The 20,106-nt window shown below is 41.5% G+C and overlaps 1 protein-coding gene across 1 annotated transcript in view; it reads right to left on the bottom strand.

Annotated features, from left to right (window-relative positions):
- The window catches only part of Arhgap24 (Rho GTPase activating protein 24), a 416,575-nt gene that overhangs the window by 338,017 nt on the left and 58,452 nt on the right, over positions 1-20,106 (bottom strand). Inside the window, exon 2 of the mRNA XM_048427100.3 lies at positions 4,444-4,640. Coding sequence (XP_048283057.2) covers positions 4,444-4,620 — 177 coding nt within the window. The 5' untranslated portion in view covers positions 4,621-4,640. The remainder of the gene's footprint in view (positions 1-4,443; positions 4,641-20,106) is intronic.

The raw sequence follows: 20,106 nt of genomic DNA on the forward strand, positions 1-20,106 counted from the left end.
TTAACCATTTTTTTTAAAAAAAATTGTAATATATAATAAAGATATTTAGCTTCCTGTATTTTTAAGCTGAATAGACAAGCTATTACTTTTGAGGTGAGTTTCAACACACTGCCAGGAAGTCTTGGTTGGGGCTGTAAGGCCACACTGTAAGTCACTCTTAGGAAATGGCAAACTTGAGGCCAAGTTCAGCTTCTACTCAACAAGGAAACAGAAGTGGGGGAGAGACTTCTGACATTCTTCAACCTGGGAAGGTGTTTGAGTCTCTGGAAAGCCAAGTGCAATTTGAGGAAGATTATTAAAAAAGATGCTGAGTCTGCATAATCGAGTCTGGGACATACTAAGTGGATATATACATCAAGTTCTTGAAGGAATGAAAGATGAGGAAACAGATGAAAAAAAAACCCTGAGAAAATTATATCATTTACAGGTTTTCAACCGATGAGGAAATGGCTGCCAAGACTCCTCTCCCAGGGAGTAACACAGGTTCGTGAGGTTTGTCTAGAACTGCTTCCCACCATCCACAAGGCAATCCAGTCTCTGCCTAGCGCTCACATCCCTGTGCACCATGACCCCGTCTATCTCTCTAAACTTCTTGCCCGCATTTCTCACTTCTACATATGGAGCTGCTGTTGTTTGAGAGTGAAGTGTGCCCACAAACCAAGAGTGTGTGATGTCATGTGGTTCCTTGAGATTTGCAGGCAGGAGATAGCAATTCACGATCACCCATGATTACATAGCAAGTACTAGGGCAGCCTGGGTGACATATAAGACAGAACAAAGAATATCCTCCCACATAATCATGCATGTGAGTACTTTGCCCACTGTTCTGCTGGTTTGGAAGACTGTGCAGCTCTGAGACTGTGGCCCACCAAGCGGAACTAGTTGGCTATGGACAGGTGTTGAAGATGCCATCCACTTCCGGGTTCTAGCTGAGCTCTTTGCTTTCTTCCTGCTTATGGGCTGGAGTAACCACTTGGCACTCCCAACACTGTGAACAGGAGCTCAATTACAAGCCTTGTACTTGTAATCCTTCTGCCTCAGCTTCTGTAGCTGGGATTACAGACATATGTCTCCAGTACCAATTTACAATAGATTTTTAAAGGTTTATATAAAAAAATCATTGCAAATGTTGTAATTGGAAAAAATATGTATTTGCACATCTATGTGTAACAGTCAAAGGGATATTGCTAATGAGCCCCTGGCAAAGAAGCTAAATCCCAGAATTCCTTGTTTCAGGTAAATTGCTCCTCAACTCTGTCTTTTGAGCTTCCACTAATCCTCAACTTTTCTTTAGACTTAGCTTTATCCAGACATATTTCTTTATGATTTGTATAAAATTTCATTCTTCAAACAAGATATCCTTGGTTTTCATGTAGTTTGACCCACAGATTTAAAGATCATAGTCTATCATTGTGGAGAGGCCATGCAGGTGGGACCAGTTCCTGCTCACAGTATCGGGAGTGCCAAGTGGTTAGTCCACACCAATTGACATTCCTTTGAGAATGGAGAAATTAAACAAAACCCAAGGCCCTACCCCTAAATAAAGAACTACGTGCAATTAATTATTGGTGAGAGAGAGATAGCAATCTTCCTTGGGTAAGTCCCTTGGTAGGTTTACCTGTCCCAGTTCTGAATATGTGTACGTATGAGCAACACTAAATGGATTCAGCTGGTTGTATTTATAAATTTACTTGTGTGTGTGTGTGTGTGTGTGTGTGTGTGTGGTGTAACAACAATTATTAAAGAATAAGAGGCCATGAATTTGAGGAGGTGGATGGACAAGGAGGAGTTGGGGGAGGGGAAATGATGCAAATACTGCACTCATATATGAGATTTTCAATAACAAAAAAGAACATTCTGCAGAGAAGGAATTAGTCTGTTCATAGGATAACATAACCCCTGGATGGATATATGTCAGTGATAAGTTTAGAAACAGCTGGATTTTACATGTTTATCTTTCAACATTAGTTTAAAGGCTTGAAATTTAAGGCTACAGTGTCATAAGCCTCGGTGCTTTTGTTATCACAAAAATGATCAAAGCAACAAAAAAGATAACTCAACGTTATTCAATCTCAAATTTCAACTGCCTTAATAATTTTTAACACTTAACAAATAATATGTTAAAGTAAAAACTTTTAAATTTTTATGGAGGATAGTGGGTAAAAGACGCTTCATCCAGGAGATGTGACAATGGAGCACATTTATAAACCTGTCACTGACTTGTCATGGCAAACCTGTGGGGGATATGGGAATCATTCTACAGGTGATAAAGCTATGGCTGTGGTGTTCTTCCTGATGTCACTCTCCAGCGTATCTTACAGTTTCACAGCTTGAGTTATACTATGTGCCATCATCTTGAACACAGAGTCATTCTTAACAAGCTTAGAGAAAGGATTACGTTAAAGTGCAAACAGTAGAACATGGAGGATCCAACATGGAGACTCTGATACAGAGGGATTGTGTTGAATATAACTGAAATATGAATAAGAGCCAATGTTTGGTTTTCTGGATGCCTATCTGGCATCACATTGGATGGACTAGGTTTTTAGCCAGAAGGGATCAAAATTAAGTGATTTCTTATGACTTTGTCCAGAATGGAAATAAGTCATTAGGGAAGCAGGCAGAAAACTCATTAGCTACATCAGTATAGAAGCAGACTAAACAGAGGTGGAAATTTTCCATGACAAAGTGTCTTTCCTCAATGAGGGCAGTTTCATTGTCTCAAGTAAGAGGCTGTGTTTCTCAAATGAATGAGTTGTAGATGTCAGAAAAAGTGATCTTAAACCCTAGTTTGAGAAGTTCTGCCCTAAACTTTAAAAAAAGCAGAAAAGAAAATCTATTTTTGTGTCACCTGCGTAACGCTCCTCTGTGTCATTTCTCACAGGTAATATTCAGTAGTTTAGTTACTTCTATTTTAAAAGCTGGAAATATAATTAAGACCGTACAAAAATGTTTCTAGTAAAGTCTAATTAAACCTCACATTAAAATTACGATAGTTTGCAATATCTCTAAGAAAATGTGGTTCTATTTTTAATACTGCTCATAATGGGCCATGTCCTCAACCCCTCTGACTCCTACAGTTCCCCTTTCTGTGGGGTTCCCCTGCCTCTGCCTAGTGTTAGACTGTGCGTCTCTGCATCTGCTTCCATCAGTTGCTGGATGATGCTCCTCTGAAGACAGTTGGGCTAGGCACTGATCCATGAGTATTTATTTATTATCTCGTGAAATACTTAAAATAACCCCATGGTTTTTATATTATTCTATGATTATGATTTTACTAGCCCTATATTTTCCACACAAAGAAGACAGACAAGGTTTAGGATGCAGCTTGCCCTAAGTAAAGTGGAAATGATGCCATGATTTAACTCTCGATGTGTCCAGGTTCTTGTAGCCTGGGTCTAAGACCTCTGAGTCAATGACATGGCCCACAGAATCAACAAATCAGGGGTCACAGGGGATCACAAAGGCTAAAGAGACAATCTGAGCTTGGTCCTCTGCATATATGTTATGGTTGTGTAACTGGGCATTCTCGGGGGACTCCTTGCAGTGGGAAGTGTCCCCAACTCTTTTGCCTGCTCTTAAGACTGTTTTTATCCTGCAGCCTTGATATGAGGGTTTATGTCTAGTCGTGTGTGATTTGTTATTCTTTGTTTAGTTGATGTCTCTGCTCTTTATTTTTTTAAGGGGAAAGGAGAAAACGTGGATCTGGGTGAGAGGGAAGGTTGGGAAAGGGAGGGCGGAGACTGGAAATAGTGGAAGAAGGAGAAGCCATGTGAGATGAATAAAAGAAAAATTAATTAATAATAAGAAAGGTAATAAATGAATATACATTTTATTTAGGATGTGGTTTTCATTTTTGGGGGGAGAAATGCATGCATGAATACTTCATCTAGATCATTCTATTTCTCCCTCCCAAATATATGACTACTTCTTTGGGAAACCGAACCCATAAGATCTCAAAGATATGGTTGCCTGAAGAAGACCCACAAAATGGCAACATCAGCTGATGTGTCACCGTGGATGGGGAAACTCCATAAGGTCTCATTCCTAGATGAAGAGCTGCAGGTAGCCACTACCAAAAGCGGGAGAATCAGTTTCCTCAATGGACGAACTCTCACATTGTCCAATCTCAAGTGGTCAGCCCTAAACATATGTAAACACAAGCAGTACCAGTGGGTTGTGTATATGTGTATGTGGGTATAGAAAGAGAGAAAATAATGCTATTCCATCCCTTTAGTAAAATTCAAAATTAACATTAGACAAGTATAATTTGCCTCTGAGTCTTAACTAGCCAGTTCATCATCTCCAATTCTAAGAAAATCAAGAAAAAGAAGCAGAGAAAACGACGCCTGTAAACAGATCCAGTGGGGAGACTGAGACCCCTTGGACTCCATCAGCTGCAGGGATCTCAAGGGTCTGCAGGGACCGTTTTTTCCTACTTACCAAAGGCTTGGTTTCATCTTCATCTTTGAAATAATAAAGCTGATCCCCTTTGAGCACAAACCAGCGTGTGTGCCACGTCTTGACAAAGCCTCCTTGCTTCCTCAGCCACCCACACTTGGTGGCATTTTGCCGCCCTTGGCTTTGGGGGCTCTCCGTGTAGTCATTGCTCTCCTCCATTGTCAAGGTGATAGGTGTTTCTGTTCAGAAACGAAAGGAAAGAAAAAGAATGAGGTAGTCTGTCACCACTATTCCTAGGAAGGAAGGAAGGAAGGAAGGAAGGAAGGAAGGAAGGAAGGAAGGAAGGAAGGAAGGAAGGAAGGAAGGAAGGAAGGAAAGAAGAAAGAGATAAAAAGAATGTGTATCAACTCACTGACTGGATTTCTAAATACTGACCAGAGACCTGTCACTGGTATGCCCCAAAGGAAGCGCCTGGTGTACTTGCCTGCCTTCACACTGGGGGTGAGAACCCTTTCTTCCTGAGTAGAGCTACGGAATGAGAAAGTTCTAGAGGAACGGACAATACTGAGTTTTCAACATCTAGGCTTGTGTGCTTGCTATGCAGTGCTGGTCGGCGTATGCAAGCCTGGCCTGTGGTTACCTGAGCAAGCACAATTCTATTCTCACACATGTTAAAGCTTAAAACGACTATTTTAAAAACCTCAATGGAAGAAGTTTGGTTTGCACATGTGAAAAATCTCTTTAGGTTTTGTTCTCTGCTTCCTCCAGAGTATCCACTGAGGGTTTTCTCGGCCTGGGGTCTGTGCAGTAAAGAAAGTTTAGGAGAACACAAGATGCAAAACAAACAAACAGAAAAAATCCTTCATGGCTAGTTGATTTTTCTTTTCTCCACAGGCTTCCTCAAATTCAGGAATGATGGGGTTAAAATTCCAGGACACATTAAGCACCATTTCAGACTGTGAGTAAGGAGCCCAAGGGCAGGCACTCCATACAGAGCAAGAAAATGAGCTCATGAATGGAAAATCAGCAGCACCCATAGGAAGCCAGACTTGCACAGTAGAAACACGGGGGTGGCAGGAGGTGGGCTTTGGGGGAGGGGTGCCCATCCGGGGAAACAGATCCTGCTTTGATGTGGTTAAGAGTGAAGCAATGTGTTTTGCTATCTCAGAGGCTCCCTCCAGTTTCTTGCTAGTGTTTATTTCTAAGCATTTATGCAGGAAATGGGAAGTGTTTGCTCATCCGGGGTCTTTGTATGAGGTCACAAACACGGAATGAACTCACAAAGCCCAGACTGGCCTGACTAAGGCATTTTCATGTCTGTCTTTAATTTAATAATTCTGATTTGCACCTGAAGATGAGCTTCCGGAGTGGTCTTCATTTCTAGTACTGTTTACAAACAATTATAATGTTTGTCCCAATCACAAATTTCAAGGTATTTTTTTTTTTTTTGCCAGCCCTTACCTCCCTGACTTCAGCTGGGCTCCTTAAGATCTTTGGATGTAATTCTACCACTTGGTGAGCAGCAGTGAATTTCAATGTGGGTTTGATCTTTTTATTTTGGTCATTTCAACCCTCTTCCAGGTGGTCTCTGTCTCCTCTCCTGGCAGACATTCCAATATTCTCCATCCTTCTTTCAATTTTTCCTTTAAGCTATTTTATGCTTCGTTTGGGTCATTTGTGCATTCTCAGGCTCCTTCAGTACATACAGGTGCCCTTTCTATGCTGAGCCACCCAGTGCGGTGTGTAGGGAGTGATGAAACCTTCCCTGTCCCCGCCCCGGGGCATTCCCATGGCAGTGACAGCTGATTGCAGTAACACTCACTCCACATGTGTGTGCAAGTGTCTGCAGATTGGGTCATGCCTGACGCTTCAAGTTTGTTACACACCGAGGGCAAGAACTTTCAGCTCCTTTCTGTCACAGTACTTGACCTGGAGTCCAGAAGCAGGCAAGCCCAGCTCTCCATGAAGAGAAAACACTGTGATGGAATTTAGACAGTAAGACCACCCGAAACAATCTTTTCTGTTGTTTCCTGGTGTTTAAATTGTTCCGACATACACAATTTATTTCTTCACCATTTCTTTATCCTTGAACAACTATTTGTAAAGTTAAGTAAGACAATAAAATAAGCATTCCAACACACACACGCACGCATGCACGCACACACACACACACACACACACACACACACACACCTAGAATATATTACAGCCAAACAAATAAACTAATTCGTTCTTTGGGGCCTTTTTCTATCTTCCCTCTCAAATTTAAGCATTTTACTAACTTAAAAAACAAACAAACAAACAACCTCTAAAGATTTCCAAGGTAATTAGCAAGCTGCCATCAATAATAAAGAAATGCACACAGCCAACTCCCATTTTTTTTTCTTTCTCTTTCGGTCTTAGTGGAAAAATCTGTGTGTTAGAACATGGTTTATGGCCCTTCTTGCATCTGTTGCTTGTAAGTCTGGCTAAAGCCAGGGGAAGTGTTGCCTGCTGAACCCTGAAAAAAGCTACAGTTAATTTCATGACTCCATAGTACATCATAAAGTGTCTCAGCAACACTAATTATATTATTAAAACAAAGGAACGTGATTTATTAAAGACTTAGGAGGAAAGAATGCCATGCCTCCTGCTGTGTGGGAGAAAAACAGAATGAAACAAAACCAAACAGAAACTGAAGTCTTACAAAAATAACCAAGGTGTTTGTAGAATCAGTCAAACCGTCTCCCACCTCTACAATAAAGCGGAGGTGCTAGCTCGTTCCCAACTATGGGTCCTTCTAGTTTATTTTCTCTGCAACTCTGTAACTGTAGGGACCTTAGATATCTAGCTACCCTCCGTATCCAGTATGACATCCATCTGATACAGGGTGAAGCTCAATCAATGTTTGCTGAAGTAATCAGTGTTGCATTAGGGTGTTGTGCTGGGTAACTAATGGTGGCATTATCTCCTCCTGAAACCTCTGGACCCCGATCTACCACCCTTTCCAGTCCCACACGTGTGCATGATAACCACAGCAGGTTCTTTAAATTTGGAAACCCCCAAGCTCCCTTATGCCTGGAGTCTTGACCTATGTCCATCGACCTCTCTCCAGAATGCCCTTCCTTTGCCTCTTGGCTTAGCCGTTCACTTTAATCCCAGTCTGAAATTTCCCAGGGTTGCCTGGAATCACCTCAGGAATGCACTCAGCTCTTTGTGTTCTCTCTTATTCCACTCTGACCCCTCTCCTGCCTTTCTAACTGTTCCCCGAATTGCTCGGTATTTTAAGGGATTCTTGTTTCTTTGAGTGTTCTTTCACTGCCTGTCATACCCCCAACTCCCAAAGAAGCCATGGGATTCATGAGGTCAAGGCCACAGCTTTGCTGACCACAGCTCCCAGTGCCCTTCACAGTGCATGCTGGGTATGGTAAGCATCATCTGAATGCAGGGGAGGTGGAGTGTGTTCTAGTTTGTTTTTTATTGCTGTGGTAAACAAACAAACAAACAAACAAACCGCAAAAACACCGACCAGAAGCAACTTGTGTATATGGGGCAGGGGAGCTAGCTTATATGCCCCTGTCAGTCAGTCACTGAGCGAAGTCAGAGAATGAAGTGCAGAAAGAAACTCGAAGGCAGGAACTGAAGCAGAGGCTGTGGAGGAGTGTTGCTGACTACTTGTTCAGTCGGCCTTTCTTACACAACCCAAGACGACTGCTCAGTGGTAGCACTCCTCACAATGAGCTGGGCCCTCCTACATCTACCACCAATAATGAAACACCCCCATGCACCTGTCTTGAGACCAGTCTGAGGGAGCAAGTTTTCAACTGAGGCTCCTTCTTCCCACATGACTAACACGTATCAAACTGACAACAATCCAAGCAGCACCACGTGAAACAACCACAGCAGCAGTCCTATAAAGATTGTCTTGGAGGGTTCTCTTTCATCGTATTTAATGTCTTCATGATAGTTGTGTACTTTAGGGAGTCAGGTTCTTTTCCTTTGATATGGGAGATTTCAGATAAGGTGCAGTTAGGATGATCACACCTGAATAACTTTGAATGCCCTTTACAAAACATAGCAATCAACAGCAACCTTGACAATTTCACTTTCTAGCCTTGGTAGTAAACACATGTTCCACTGGTGCGTTAGCATCAGACACGTGTGCTTCATATGTTACCATTCACGGAGCATGACTTCACTAGATGCCCTCTGGGGAGCTCCTTTCCCTCACAGCCAGGGCCTTACAACTGAGTGGTTCATGAGGAAGCAGAACAGAGTCACAACTGTCAATACTGATCAGCATGGCAGGGGCAGTATTACAGCAATACTAATCAATACTGATCACCATGGCAAGGGTAGTATTATAGCAATACTGATCAATACTGATCAACAAGGCAAGGGTAGTATTACAGCAATACTGATCAATACTGATCAGCATGGCAAGGGCAGTATTACAGCAATACTGATCAATATTGATCACCACGGCAAGGGCGGTATTACAGCAATGGAAACGCATGCATGGCGACTCTGAACTAAAACAAAAAACAAAACTGAAAAATTAACCAGCATCTTCATGTCCCTCTTGGGGACAGCCTTGATGACGGCTCCTAGGAGGTGTTATGGCCAAGGATGTGCCATCATTTAATGACCTGGTATCTGCCAATTGTTCAATGGCAGGAACTGACTTTGCATCTACCGATTTAGTCACTTTTGCAAGCAGAGGAACTAGGAACATGTGGTATGATCAGAAGGGAATTCATTTCCCTAACAGAATTTTCCAGACTCAAAGACACATGCAGGAACTTAGATTGGTGACTTCATTCCAACAGAGGATACATTTACAAAACTGCATAGAAATAGGATTGCCAGATGCCACAGAGTTTTAATGTATCCCAATTTAGCCATATAGATTCAACTACACAAGTCCAGAAAATACAAGAAAAGAGATGCAAGGAACAGAAGTAAAAGAGAAGAGGAAGCGCGAACAGTGGGAAAGTACAAGCGACCCCACGGCGATGCCTGCTCCTGCTCCCCACTCTGCACAGGAGGGCCGCAGCATGTGAAGCTGAAGTTCTGCAGCCGCTGAGTGCAGCCAGGCTGGGATGAGATGGGGTCTCATGGAACTAGTGGAAGCTCAAGAGCCTGAATGCCGCGATCCCAGGCCTCACAGACCCTCAGCACAGAGGATTCCTGTGGGTCTGACAGTATCTGTTCTATCCTGGGAAAGAAAATGAAAATCGGCAACATTGGCAAAACACTGCAATTTACTAGGTGTTTATGGGGCTTTCTAGAGTAATTTTGATCACATCCAAATGTCACCATTTTTTTCAGAGAGGGAAGACATGCACACTAAACTCATTTATGAGGCTACTCTATCACACACAGCATGTGACCACAGACACCCGGCATTCAACTGGATACTCTACTCTCTCTTGTTTTCTAAAATAAACAGCAGAAACAAAACTTTGTTTTGTAGGTATTCCTAACATGCTATTTTGTTAAGCACGTTATTAACATTTTATTGGTTAGATTTCCAAAGTCCAACACATAATCTTCCTCTACAGTTCACATTATAAAAACATACACAATGACTTCCAGCCTCCTTCACCAGGAAATAAAGGAATTCTTTATTAGTGATCCAGGTTCAAGGATCTTGCTTTGTAAAACAGAAAATAAACTAGTGTAGCATGGCTGTGTATTTCAAGCCTAGATGGAATCTCCTCCCCATATGCCCCTGCCTCACATATGCACAAAGAGACACACGTCCATTCATACGAAGGCAAGTATACGGAGACGGAGAACCACTTCGGAATTGTAGACCACACACTGTACAAACCCAGAACTCTCACACCACTTCCTGAATTACTCTCCTGCCTTTCTCTCTGCTCCCTGCATCCGCTCTTCCTGCAACAATATCACACATTCCACCCATGAAAGCAGAGTTTCTTTGAGAAAACAAATCAGGTTATGATATCATAATGTTTGTACTTGTCAATAATTACTCATTTACACTCAGAGGTAACTCCAAAATATTGGGCCTGGCCTAGAAAGGCCTGTGATCCCATCTGCTGTTCCCAGAATGCTGCCCGCATGACTTTGAATGGCTGGCTCATCCTCATCTGAGAGTCTCCTCCAATGTCACCTTACCCCCAGGACACAAGGGAGTGTCTTGCCCGTCCCTCCACTCCTACGCATCACACTGCCTTCTCTGCTTTTGTTTTAGTCTCACTTGTTTATCCATGTCTCCCACATATAGCACCTTATGTTGCTTCGTTCCTGTTCAGGGTGCAGAACAGAAGGGGCATGAAACTGCTCTCAGATGCATAGCTGTATGTTAGAGCACGAACAACCTCAAGATCCAAAACTGTCAAACAGCACGGCACTAGCTCTTGTAGACCAGGCAGGCCTCAGACTCACCAAGATCCACCTGCCTTTTCCTTCCAAGTACTGGGATTAAAGGCGTACACCACCACTGCCTGGCAGAAAATGGTTTTTTAAAAAATGGATCATGTAGCTTCAGATTCACACAAGAGTCTGGATATCGAGAAGACTTTGCAAATACAATCATTAACCAACAACAACAGTGCACAAGAGAAGATGTAAGAATGAGATTAGGAGCTTGGGTTTTTTTGGTTTGTTTGTTTGTTTTGTTTGCTTGCTTGGTTTTATAAGACAGGGTTTCTCTGTGTAGCCCTGGCTGTCCTAGAACTCTTTCTGTAGACCTGGCTGGCCTCAAACTCACAGAGATCTGTCTGTCTCTGCCTCCCAAAGTGCTGGGATTAAAGGCATGCACCACCACTGCCTGGCTTCCAGGAGCTTGTTTTAAGGAGAAAAGCATAGCATGCTAATTAATGAAAACTGAAGAGTAGAATATCTTTCATTCGACCCCACTTCACCACACCCTTCCTTTGTGTAATGAACAAAATGAAGGGTAAGCACGCCAGGCCTGAAATTGCAAGGCATCGAACGAAGATTGTGCCAGTGCCGAAAGGAAATTCAGGAACCTAAATCTGTTGCCAGAAGTGACTTTATTTATTATAGTAGTTTGCAAGAGCCTTGGGTCCTCCCACACTTCCCTTGCTGCCTTTGAGGCCAATTTCTCTCGTTTCTTGTCTCTCTGGGGGCTTTCCTAGAGCAAATGCATCACCCAGAGTGAAAGCATGTCTCATGTGCTCCACCATCAACCTAGACAAAGCCTGTTCATGTCATGAGTTCCCTGGGATCCACTACAGCAACTGGCATTCAGTAAACACTCAAAAGTTAAATAAATAAATGGTAAATTGGCGAATAAAGAATGAAGGAATAAGATAGTCCTTGTGGTACACTGAAATTGACCCCCACAGCTTCAAGAATTCTGAGAGGGGCTGAAGAGATGGTTCAATAGTTAAGAGCACTGCTCTTTCGAAGGACCCGTGTTTAACTCCCTGCACACATGTGGTGGCTCACTACCACCTGTAACTCCAGTTCCAGGAGATCTGACGCCTTCTTCTGGTCTCCACGGCCCAGCATGCATGTGGTGCACAGACACACATACAGGCAAAACACCATGTACATAAAATAAAGGTTAAAGAACATAGATAAAGACTATCAAGAGCACTGTGTGAGAATCCTAAGTCATTTAAAGTTGCTAGATGCCAATGAACACTGAATTCTACCATCTGAACCTGATTCAAATGGAGTGGTTTAAAGAGAGTCTGGACTTCAGAAATTATTAAGAAAAGAAATTAGAATGTTTTCTCTGAATGCTGTCTTTGGTAATCCTTGTTAACCATAAACAGTCCCCGAACACTTCTGTGAGGGAAACAAGGAGAGAGGAGCAGAGCACAGCAGCGAAGGATGAGAAGTTTAGAAGGGGCACCAACAGGCTGCCCTGGAGGGCTCAAGGTGATCGCTTTGTAAATCTGAAGCCCGATTACTGAGGAAACACAAAAAAGGTCCTGTTGCTTGACTAATTAACATTAAATTGTTAAAAATGTCAGACAACAGACAACTATAGAAACGTATGTAAATACTGGACTATATCATAAGCCTCAATGTACATGTTATGTTATGTTATGTTATAATCAATATTTATGCAATTATTTATATTTGAAAGAAAAAGATTCATGAGAATGATAAAATATAACCTCATTATTTCCTTTGTGCTTGTTGTTTATCTAATATTTTATTTTATTTAATATTTGTACAGATAACGTGTTTCCTGGTAAAGAAGTTTTATTCCATTGGTGAGGAAAGGTTTTTAATCCACCTACAAGTATTTCCTGCCTTCATTTCACCATCTGAGAAATGAGAGAAAGGACAATTGAACTTGCCACTGCAGACACCCTCCGCAGACAGAAACCCAGCAACACGATTGCTTTACTGATGGTGGGGTAAGAGGGCACTGACAGACACACGGTGGATGTCCTGCCCCTCTTTCTGCACTTGACAGACATGCTGACCACCTGGGTATGTACCTCGATGTCCTCTCAATACCGCAATGGAAGCAGTTGCAGGCAATCCACGAAAAGGACAGGGAGACTCTAATTTTGTGAACAAAGGAGGAACTGAGACTGTCCATTGCCTATCAGTGGACTCTGAGGTGTGTCACCCATGGAATGCCACTAATGCCACGGGGCATAGGTGAGGAAGCCACCTTCTCTACACCAGGGAGAAGTGATAGTTTTAAGAAAGCCAATATATGGCAATTACCATTTGATCTTATAGTTACTAAAAAAGGAAAATTCGGAACAAGGAGAAATAAACATGCATTGGATAATTCCTTCATTTATATTAATTAAACCAGCATGGCTAGTCTTTTCAAAAAGATTCAAAAACTTAATTTTACAATCATACCGACTTAAATGCTCCTGCAATCTCCTACACCACTTGTCCACAGTCAAGTTTTGTCTTGAAAGGCGGTATCCAGGAGGTTTCCACAGCTAAGTCTAAGACACAATGGGGCTATGCTACCAAAGGTGACAGCAAGCAATGGAGATACAGCAGACATCTGCATGTAAGGGCCAGACAGAGAGGCAGTTCCTCGGATTCTCAGGACTGCCCAACCCTGCCGAGGGAACCCGTATCCCTGGGCCTCCTCTCTCATAATGGTCTCTGGGCCTAAGGATTATAGAGTCCCTCAACCTTGCTCCCCTATGGGCATATGTTTTAAGCTTGTACAGAAGCCTTCATGAAACACTGCTTTCATATTAGGCTCCTTTAGAGGGTCCAACCTGGGAAAATCTGATGTTATCGATTCCATTACCATTCCGAGCCTCTCTGTGGGGCTAGCCTTTTATTCAATCACACTTCAAAGGACAGACAAGTGGGCAACTTGACTGAGACAGCCATTTGTCTGCACTGAACCTTCGGGTTCCCCTTCACATCAAAGCCTGGGGTGCTTAATGATTTCCAATAAGAACCGCTTCCTCTTTGTCAATTAATCCTGTGGGCTGAACACCGTCAGGCTTGCTCTATAGGACCAGGAAAATTATTAGGCTCCCTAAGTGTATAAATCTAGACCTAATCACTGAACCTCAATTACTTGCACAGTGGTTTATCATGCCGAAGTACTGACAAGACAACTTTTTCATTAGAGTTTGGACAAGCTAGGGAGTCGATGTCAAAGTAGAGAGAGAGAAAAAAAAATCCAACTTCTGTTCTACTGTCTCAGGATTATTCCTGTCAGAATGTACTGTGAATTGTCAAATCACGATATTTAAGGAGCTCTAACTACCCTCATAATTTGGACACATTTTAATTCTCAAAATCATTCATTCATGCTTTATTTTAGATAGCCAAATAGCAAGCTAGCTTTACTACAATGGGATATATTCAGTCATCTTTCATTTGATAGAAAAAGAAGTCCTGTGTATTAAAAATGGAGATTTTTACAAATTTTCTTTGCCTTTGTGCAGTTTGTTACATAAGTGAATCTTTTTTTGTTTGTTTGTTCATACTTTATTTATTTATTTACAGTCAGTCCAGAATGATCCCATAAGTGAATCTTTTTATATCAAAAGATTCACGGAGCAACTGTAAATCCTGCGAGAGGTGGCGATAAAGGAAACTGCATATGTGCATAGAGAAGAATGCACGGCACTACCATGAGGGAAAGAGACTACGTCCAAAGGGGTCACTTTGTGATCACATCACACACAGCATTGACTAAGCATGCCCCCTCCCCCACAAGACCTGCTATCTAGGGGCAGGTATTAACTTGAGTCATCTAAGATGCTGTAAAGAGACACCAGAACATCTCTGAAAATTTTTATCTTTAACAAAGATGAAGGCTTACATTATATAGTTTACTATTTGGTATATATGCAAAGGTTCTTTCAAGATAGACCCTAAGCCAAAATAGGGAACCCAAGCCTTATAAAAGAAAACATAGGCAAATAAATTTGCAGTCTTGGATAGGTAGTAACTTAATAAGAAAGAAAGCAACAATATGAAATTATATTGTAGACTTTAAACAATATTTTCTGTTTGTTCAAAAACTGTCTTAAGACAATGCACATGTTAGACAGAGGTCATGAGATCTTTACAAAGCATCTATCAGCCAGAAGATGTCAGTCCACAATAAAGCCCTCCTAAAACTTAATAATAAAATGTAACAATCTTAACTGGACCATATGATTTCAGAAGTATTCTCAATGCAAGATATGCAAAGCTTCAAGGATCACATGAAAATGCCCCAGCCTCACAGCCCTCCCCCCCTCAGCTTCTGCGGCAGGGTCTTCGGTGTTCCAAGGGACCCCTCCCCTCCCCCCACTGCTGCAGGCCCTTTGTCTCCTGAGTCCTGGGAAGACCAGCTAGCCCTGTTGCCCTGCTGAGCAGTTCTTCCCAGAGAGGTGAGTGGGTGCTCACCACTGCCCAGGAAGAGAGCACAGCCCCCCCCCCCAGCATCTGCAGCAGGGTCTTTGGTGTTCCAAGGGACCCCTCCCCTCCCCCCACTGCTGCAGGCCCTTTGTCTCCTGAGTCCTGGGAAGACCAGCTAGCCCTGTTGCCCTGCTGAGCAGTTCTTCCCAGAGAGGGCTGAGGAGCTCTATCCAGAGAGTGCTGTGAAGTCCTACCCAGAGAGTGCTGAGGAGTTCTATCCAGAAAGTGCTGAGGAGTTTCATCCAGAGTGGAAGAGATGGGCAGGCGCCAATGCAAGAATTCCTCCAACAACCTGAAAGGCAACATGACACCGCCAGAATCCAGGGAGCTCGAAACTAGAAGAATTGAACACCCTACGCCAGAAGAAATAGAAGAAATTGACTCTAAGCGCTTCTTTATGAAAATAATAGAGGAAATTAAACAGGAGGTGAAAATCTGCCGTAAAGAAATGGAAGATAAGTATAACAAAAAAATTGAGGAAATGAGTAAAGAAATGGAAGAGAAATATACCAAAAAGTTTGAAGAAATGAGTAAATCCGTAAATGAAATTCTGGGAAACCAAGAAAAAACAATCAAACAGGTAATAGAAACAGTTCAAGATTTGAAAACTGAAATGGAGTCAATGAAGAAATCACAAACCGAGGGCCGGCTGGCTATGGAAAATCTGGGTAAACGAACAGAGACTTCAGAAACAAGCTTAACCAATAGAATACAAGAGATAGAAGAAAGAATCTCAGACTCTGAGGACACCATAGAGAAATTAAACACTCTGTCCAAAGAAAACAGCAAATCCAACAAATTCTCATCACAAAACATTCAGGAACTGTGGGACACAATAAAAAAACCAAATCTAAGAATAATAGGAGTAGAAGAAGGAGAAGAATTGCATTTCAAAGGTCCAGAAAATATACTCAACAAAATTATAGAAGAAAACTTTCCCATCCTAAAGAACGATATTCCTATGAAGGTTCAAGAAGCATACAGAACACCGAATAGACTGGATCAGAAAAAAACATCCCCTCGTCATATAGTAATCAAAACACAAAGCATTCAGACTAAAGAAAGGATATTGAAAGCTGCAAAGGAAAAAGGTCAAGTAACTTATAAAGGTAAACCTATCAGACTTACACCAGACTTCTCTATGGAAACCATGAAAGCCAGAAGGTCCTGGATAGAGGTACTGCAGAAACTAAGAGACAATGGATGCAAACCCAGACTACTTTACCCAGCCAAGCTATTGTTCACTATCAACGGAGAAAACAAAATATTCCAGGATAAAAACAAATTTAAGCAATACGTAGCTACTAATCCAGCCTTACAGAGAATACTAGAAGGAAAATCACAACCCAAGGAATCCAACATTCCCAACACTGCCTACATTAACTCAGACATTTAGCGACCCTCCACAAGCACAACTCAAAGAAGGAAAACACATACACGCTACTACCCAAAAAAATGACCGGAGTCATCGATCACTGGTCATTAATATCACTTAATATCAATGGTCTCAACTCACCTATAAAGAGGCACAGACTTAGAGATTGGATACGAAAACAGGATCCAACATTCTGCTGTCTACAAGAAACACACCTCAACCACAAAGACAGACACCTACTCAGAGTAAAGGGTTGGGAAAAGGTTTTCCAAGCAAATGGACCTAAGAAACAAGCGGGTGTGGCCATTCTAATATCTAACAAAATCGACTTCAAACTAAAATCAATCAGAAGAGATGGAGATGGACATTTCATACTCATAACAGGAACAATTCATCAGGAAGAAGTCTCAATCTTGAATATCTATGCCCCTAATATAAAGGCACCCACATATGTAAAAGAAACTCTTCTGGAACTCAAGGCAGTCATCAAACCACACACACTAATAGTAGGAGACTTCAACACTCCTCTCTCACCAATGGACAGGTCAATCAGACAGAAACCTAACAGAGAAATAAGAGATTTACTGGAGGTACTGAATCAAATGGACTTAACAGACATCTATAGAACACTCCACCCAAATAGGAAAGAGTATACCTTCTTCTCTGCAGCTCATGGAACCTTCTCGAAAATTGACCACATACTTGGTAACAAAGCAAACTTCCACAGATACAAAAAAAATATTAGTGACCACCTGTGTCTTGTCAGATCACCATGGATTAAAATTAGAATTCAACAACAATGGTACCCCCATGAAGCCAACAAACTCATGGAAGTTGAACAGTCAACTACTAAATCACCCCTGGGTCAAGGAAGAAATAAAGAAAGAAATTAAAGTCTTCCTTGAATATAATGAAAACAAAGACACAACGTATTCAAACCTATGGGACACAATGAAAGCAGTGCTAAGAGGAAAGTTCATAGCACTAAGTGCCCACCTAAAGAAAACAGAGAAAGCACACATTGGAGACTTAACAACACACTTGAAAGCTCTAGAAAAAAAAGAAGCTGATTTACCCAGGAGGAGTAGAAGACTGGAAATAATCAAACTGAGGGCTGAAATCAACAAAATAGAAACACAGAAAACAATTCAAAGAATCAATGAAGCAAAAAGCTGGTTCTTGGAGAAAATTAACAAGATTGACAAACCCCTATCCAAACTAATCAAACGGCAGAGAGAGAACTTGCAAATTAATAGGATCAGAAATGAAAAGGGGGACATAACCACAGACACAGAGGAAATACAGAGAATCATTAGATCTTACTACGAAAGTTTATATGCCACAAAGTTGGAAAATGTAAAAGAAATGGACATTTTTTTAGATAAGTACCATATACCAAAGTTGAACCAAGACCAGGTGAACAATCTAAATAGACCTGTTAGTCGTGAAGAACTAGAAGCTGTTATCAAAAATCTCCCTACCAAAAAAAGCCCAGGACCAGATGGTTTCAATGCAGAATTCTACCAGAACTTCCAGGAAGAGCTAATACCTATACTCCTTAATGTATTCCACAATATAGAAAAAGAAAAGTCACTGCCAAACTCCTTTTATGAAGCTACAGTCACCCTAATACCAAAACCACACAAAGACACAACCAAGAAAGAGAATTACAGGCCAATCTCACTCATGAACATCGATGCGAAAATTCTCAATAAAATACTGGCAAACCGAATCCAAGAACACATTAGAAAAATCATCCATTATGATCAAGTAGGCTTCATCCCAGAGATGCAGGGCTGGTTCAACATACGCAAATCTATCAATGTAATCCATCATATAAATAAACGGAAAGAAAAAAATCATATGATCATTTCATTGGATGCTGAAAAAGCGTTTGACAAAATTCAACACCCTTTTATGATAAAGGTGTTGGAGAGACTGGGGATACAAGGATCATACCTAAATATAATAAAAGCAATATACAGCAAGCCGACAGCTAACATCAAATTGAATGGAGAGAAACTCAAAGCCTTTCCACTAAAATCAGGAACACGACAAGGCTGTCCACTCTCTCCATACCTCTTCAATATAGTGCTTGAAGTTCTAGCAATAGCAATAAGACAACATAAGGGGATCAAGGGGATTCGAATTGGAAAGGATGAAGTGAAACTTTCGTTATTTGCAGACGATATGATAGTGTACATAAGCGACCCAAAAAACTCTACCAAAGAACTCCTACAGCTGATAAACACCTTTAGTAACGTGGCAGGATACAAGATCAACTCCAAAAAATCAGTGGCACTCCTATACACAAAGGATAAAGAAACGGAGAGGGAAATCAGAGAAACATCACCTTTCACGATAGCCACAAACACCATAAAATATCTTGGGGTTACTCTAACCAAGGATGTGAAAGACCTATTTGACAAGAACTTTAAGCCTTTGAAAAGAGAAATTGAGGAGGATACCAGAAAATGGAAAGACCTCCCCTGCTCTTGGATTGGGAGAATCAACATAGTAAAAATGGCAATTCTACCAAAAGCAATCTACAGATTCAATGCAATCCCCATCAAAATCCCATCAAACTTCTTCACAGACCTTGAGAGAACAATAATTAAGTTTATATGGAAAAACAAAAAACCCAGGATAGCCAAAACAATCTTATACAATAAAGGAACTTCTGGAGGCATTACTATCCCTGACTTCAAACTCTATTACAGAGCTACAGTATTGAAAACAGCTTGGTATTGGCATAAGAACAGAGAAGTCGACCTATGGAATCGAATAGAAGACCCAGATACTAACCCTCAAACCTACGAACACCTAATTTTTGACAAGGGAGCTAAAGGTATACAATGGAAGAAGGAAAGCGTCTTTAACAAATGGTGCTGGCATAACTGGATGTCAACCTGTAGAAGAATGAAAATAGATCCATATCTATCACCTTGCACAAAACTCAAGTCCAAATGGATTAAAGACATCAACATCAATCTGTCCACTTTGAACCTGATAGAAGAGAAAGTGGGAAGTAGTCTACAAGATATAGGCACAGGAGGCCACTTCCTAAGTAGGACCCCAGCAGCACAGACAATAAGAGAAACAATGAATAAATGGGACCTGCTGAAACTGAGAAGCTTCTGTAAAGCAAAGGACACTGTCAGTAAGACAAAAAGGCTGCCTTCTGACTGGGAGAAGATCTTCACCAACCCCTCATCAGACAAAGGTCTGATCTCCAGAATATACAAAGAACTCAAGAAACTAGACACTAAAACTCTAATTAACCCAATTAAAAAATGGGGTACTGATCTGAACAGAGAATTCACAACAGATGAACTTCGAATGGCCAGAAGACACTTAAGGTCATGCTCAACCTCCTTAGCGATCAGGGAAATGCAAATCAAAACCACTTTGAGATACCATCTTACACCTGTCAGAATAGCTAAAGTTAAAAACACCAATGATAACCTATGCTGGAGGGGATGTGGAATGAG

This window comes from Myodes glareolus, chromosome 8, assembly GCF_982192425.1.
Source record: "Myodes glareolus chromosome 8, mMyoGla1.1, whole genome shotgun sequence".
NCBI classification, from domain to species: Eukaryota; Metazoa; Chordata; class Mammalia; order Rodentia; family Cricetidae; genus Myodes; species Myodes glareolus.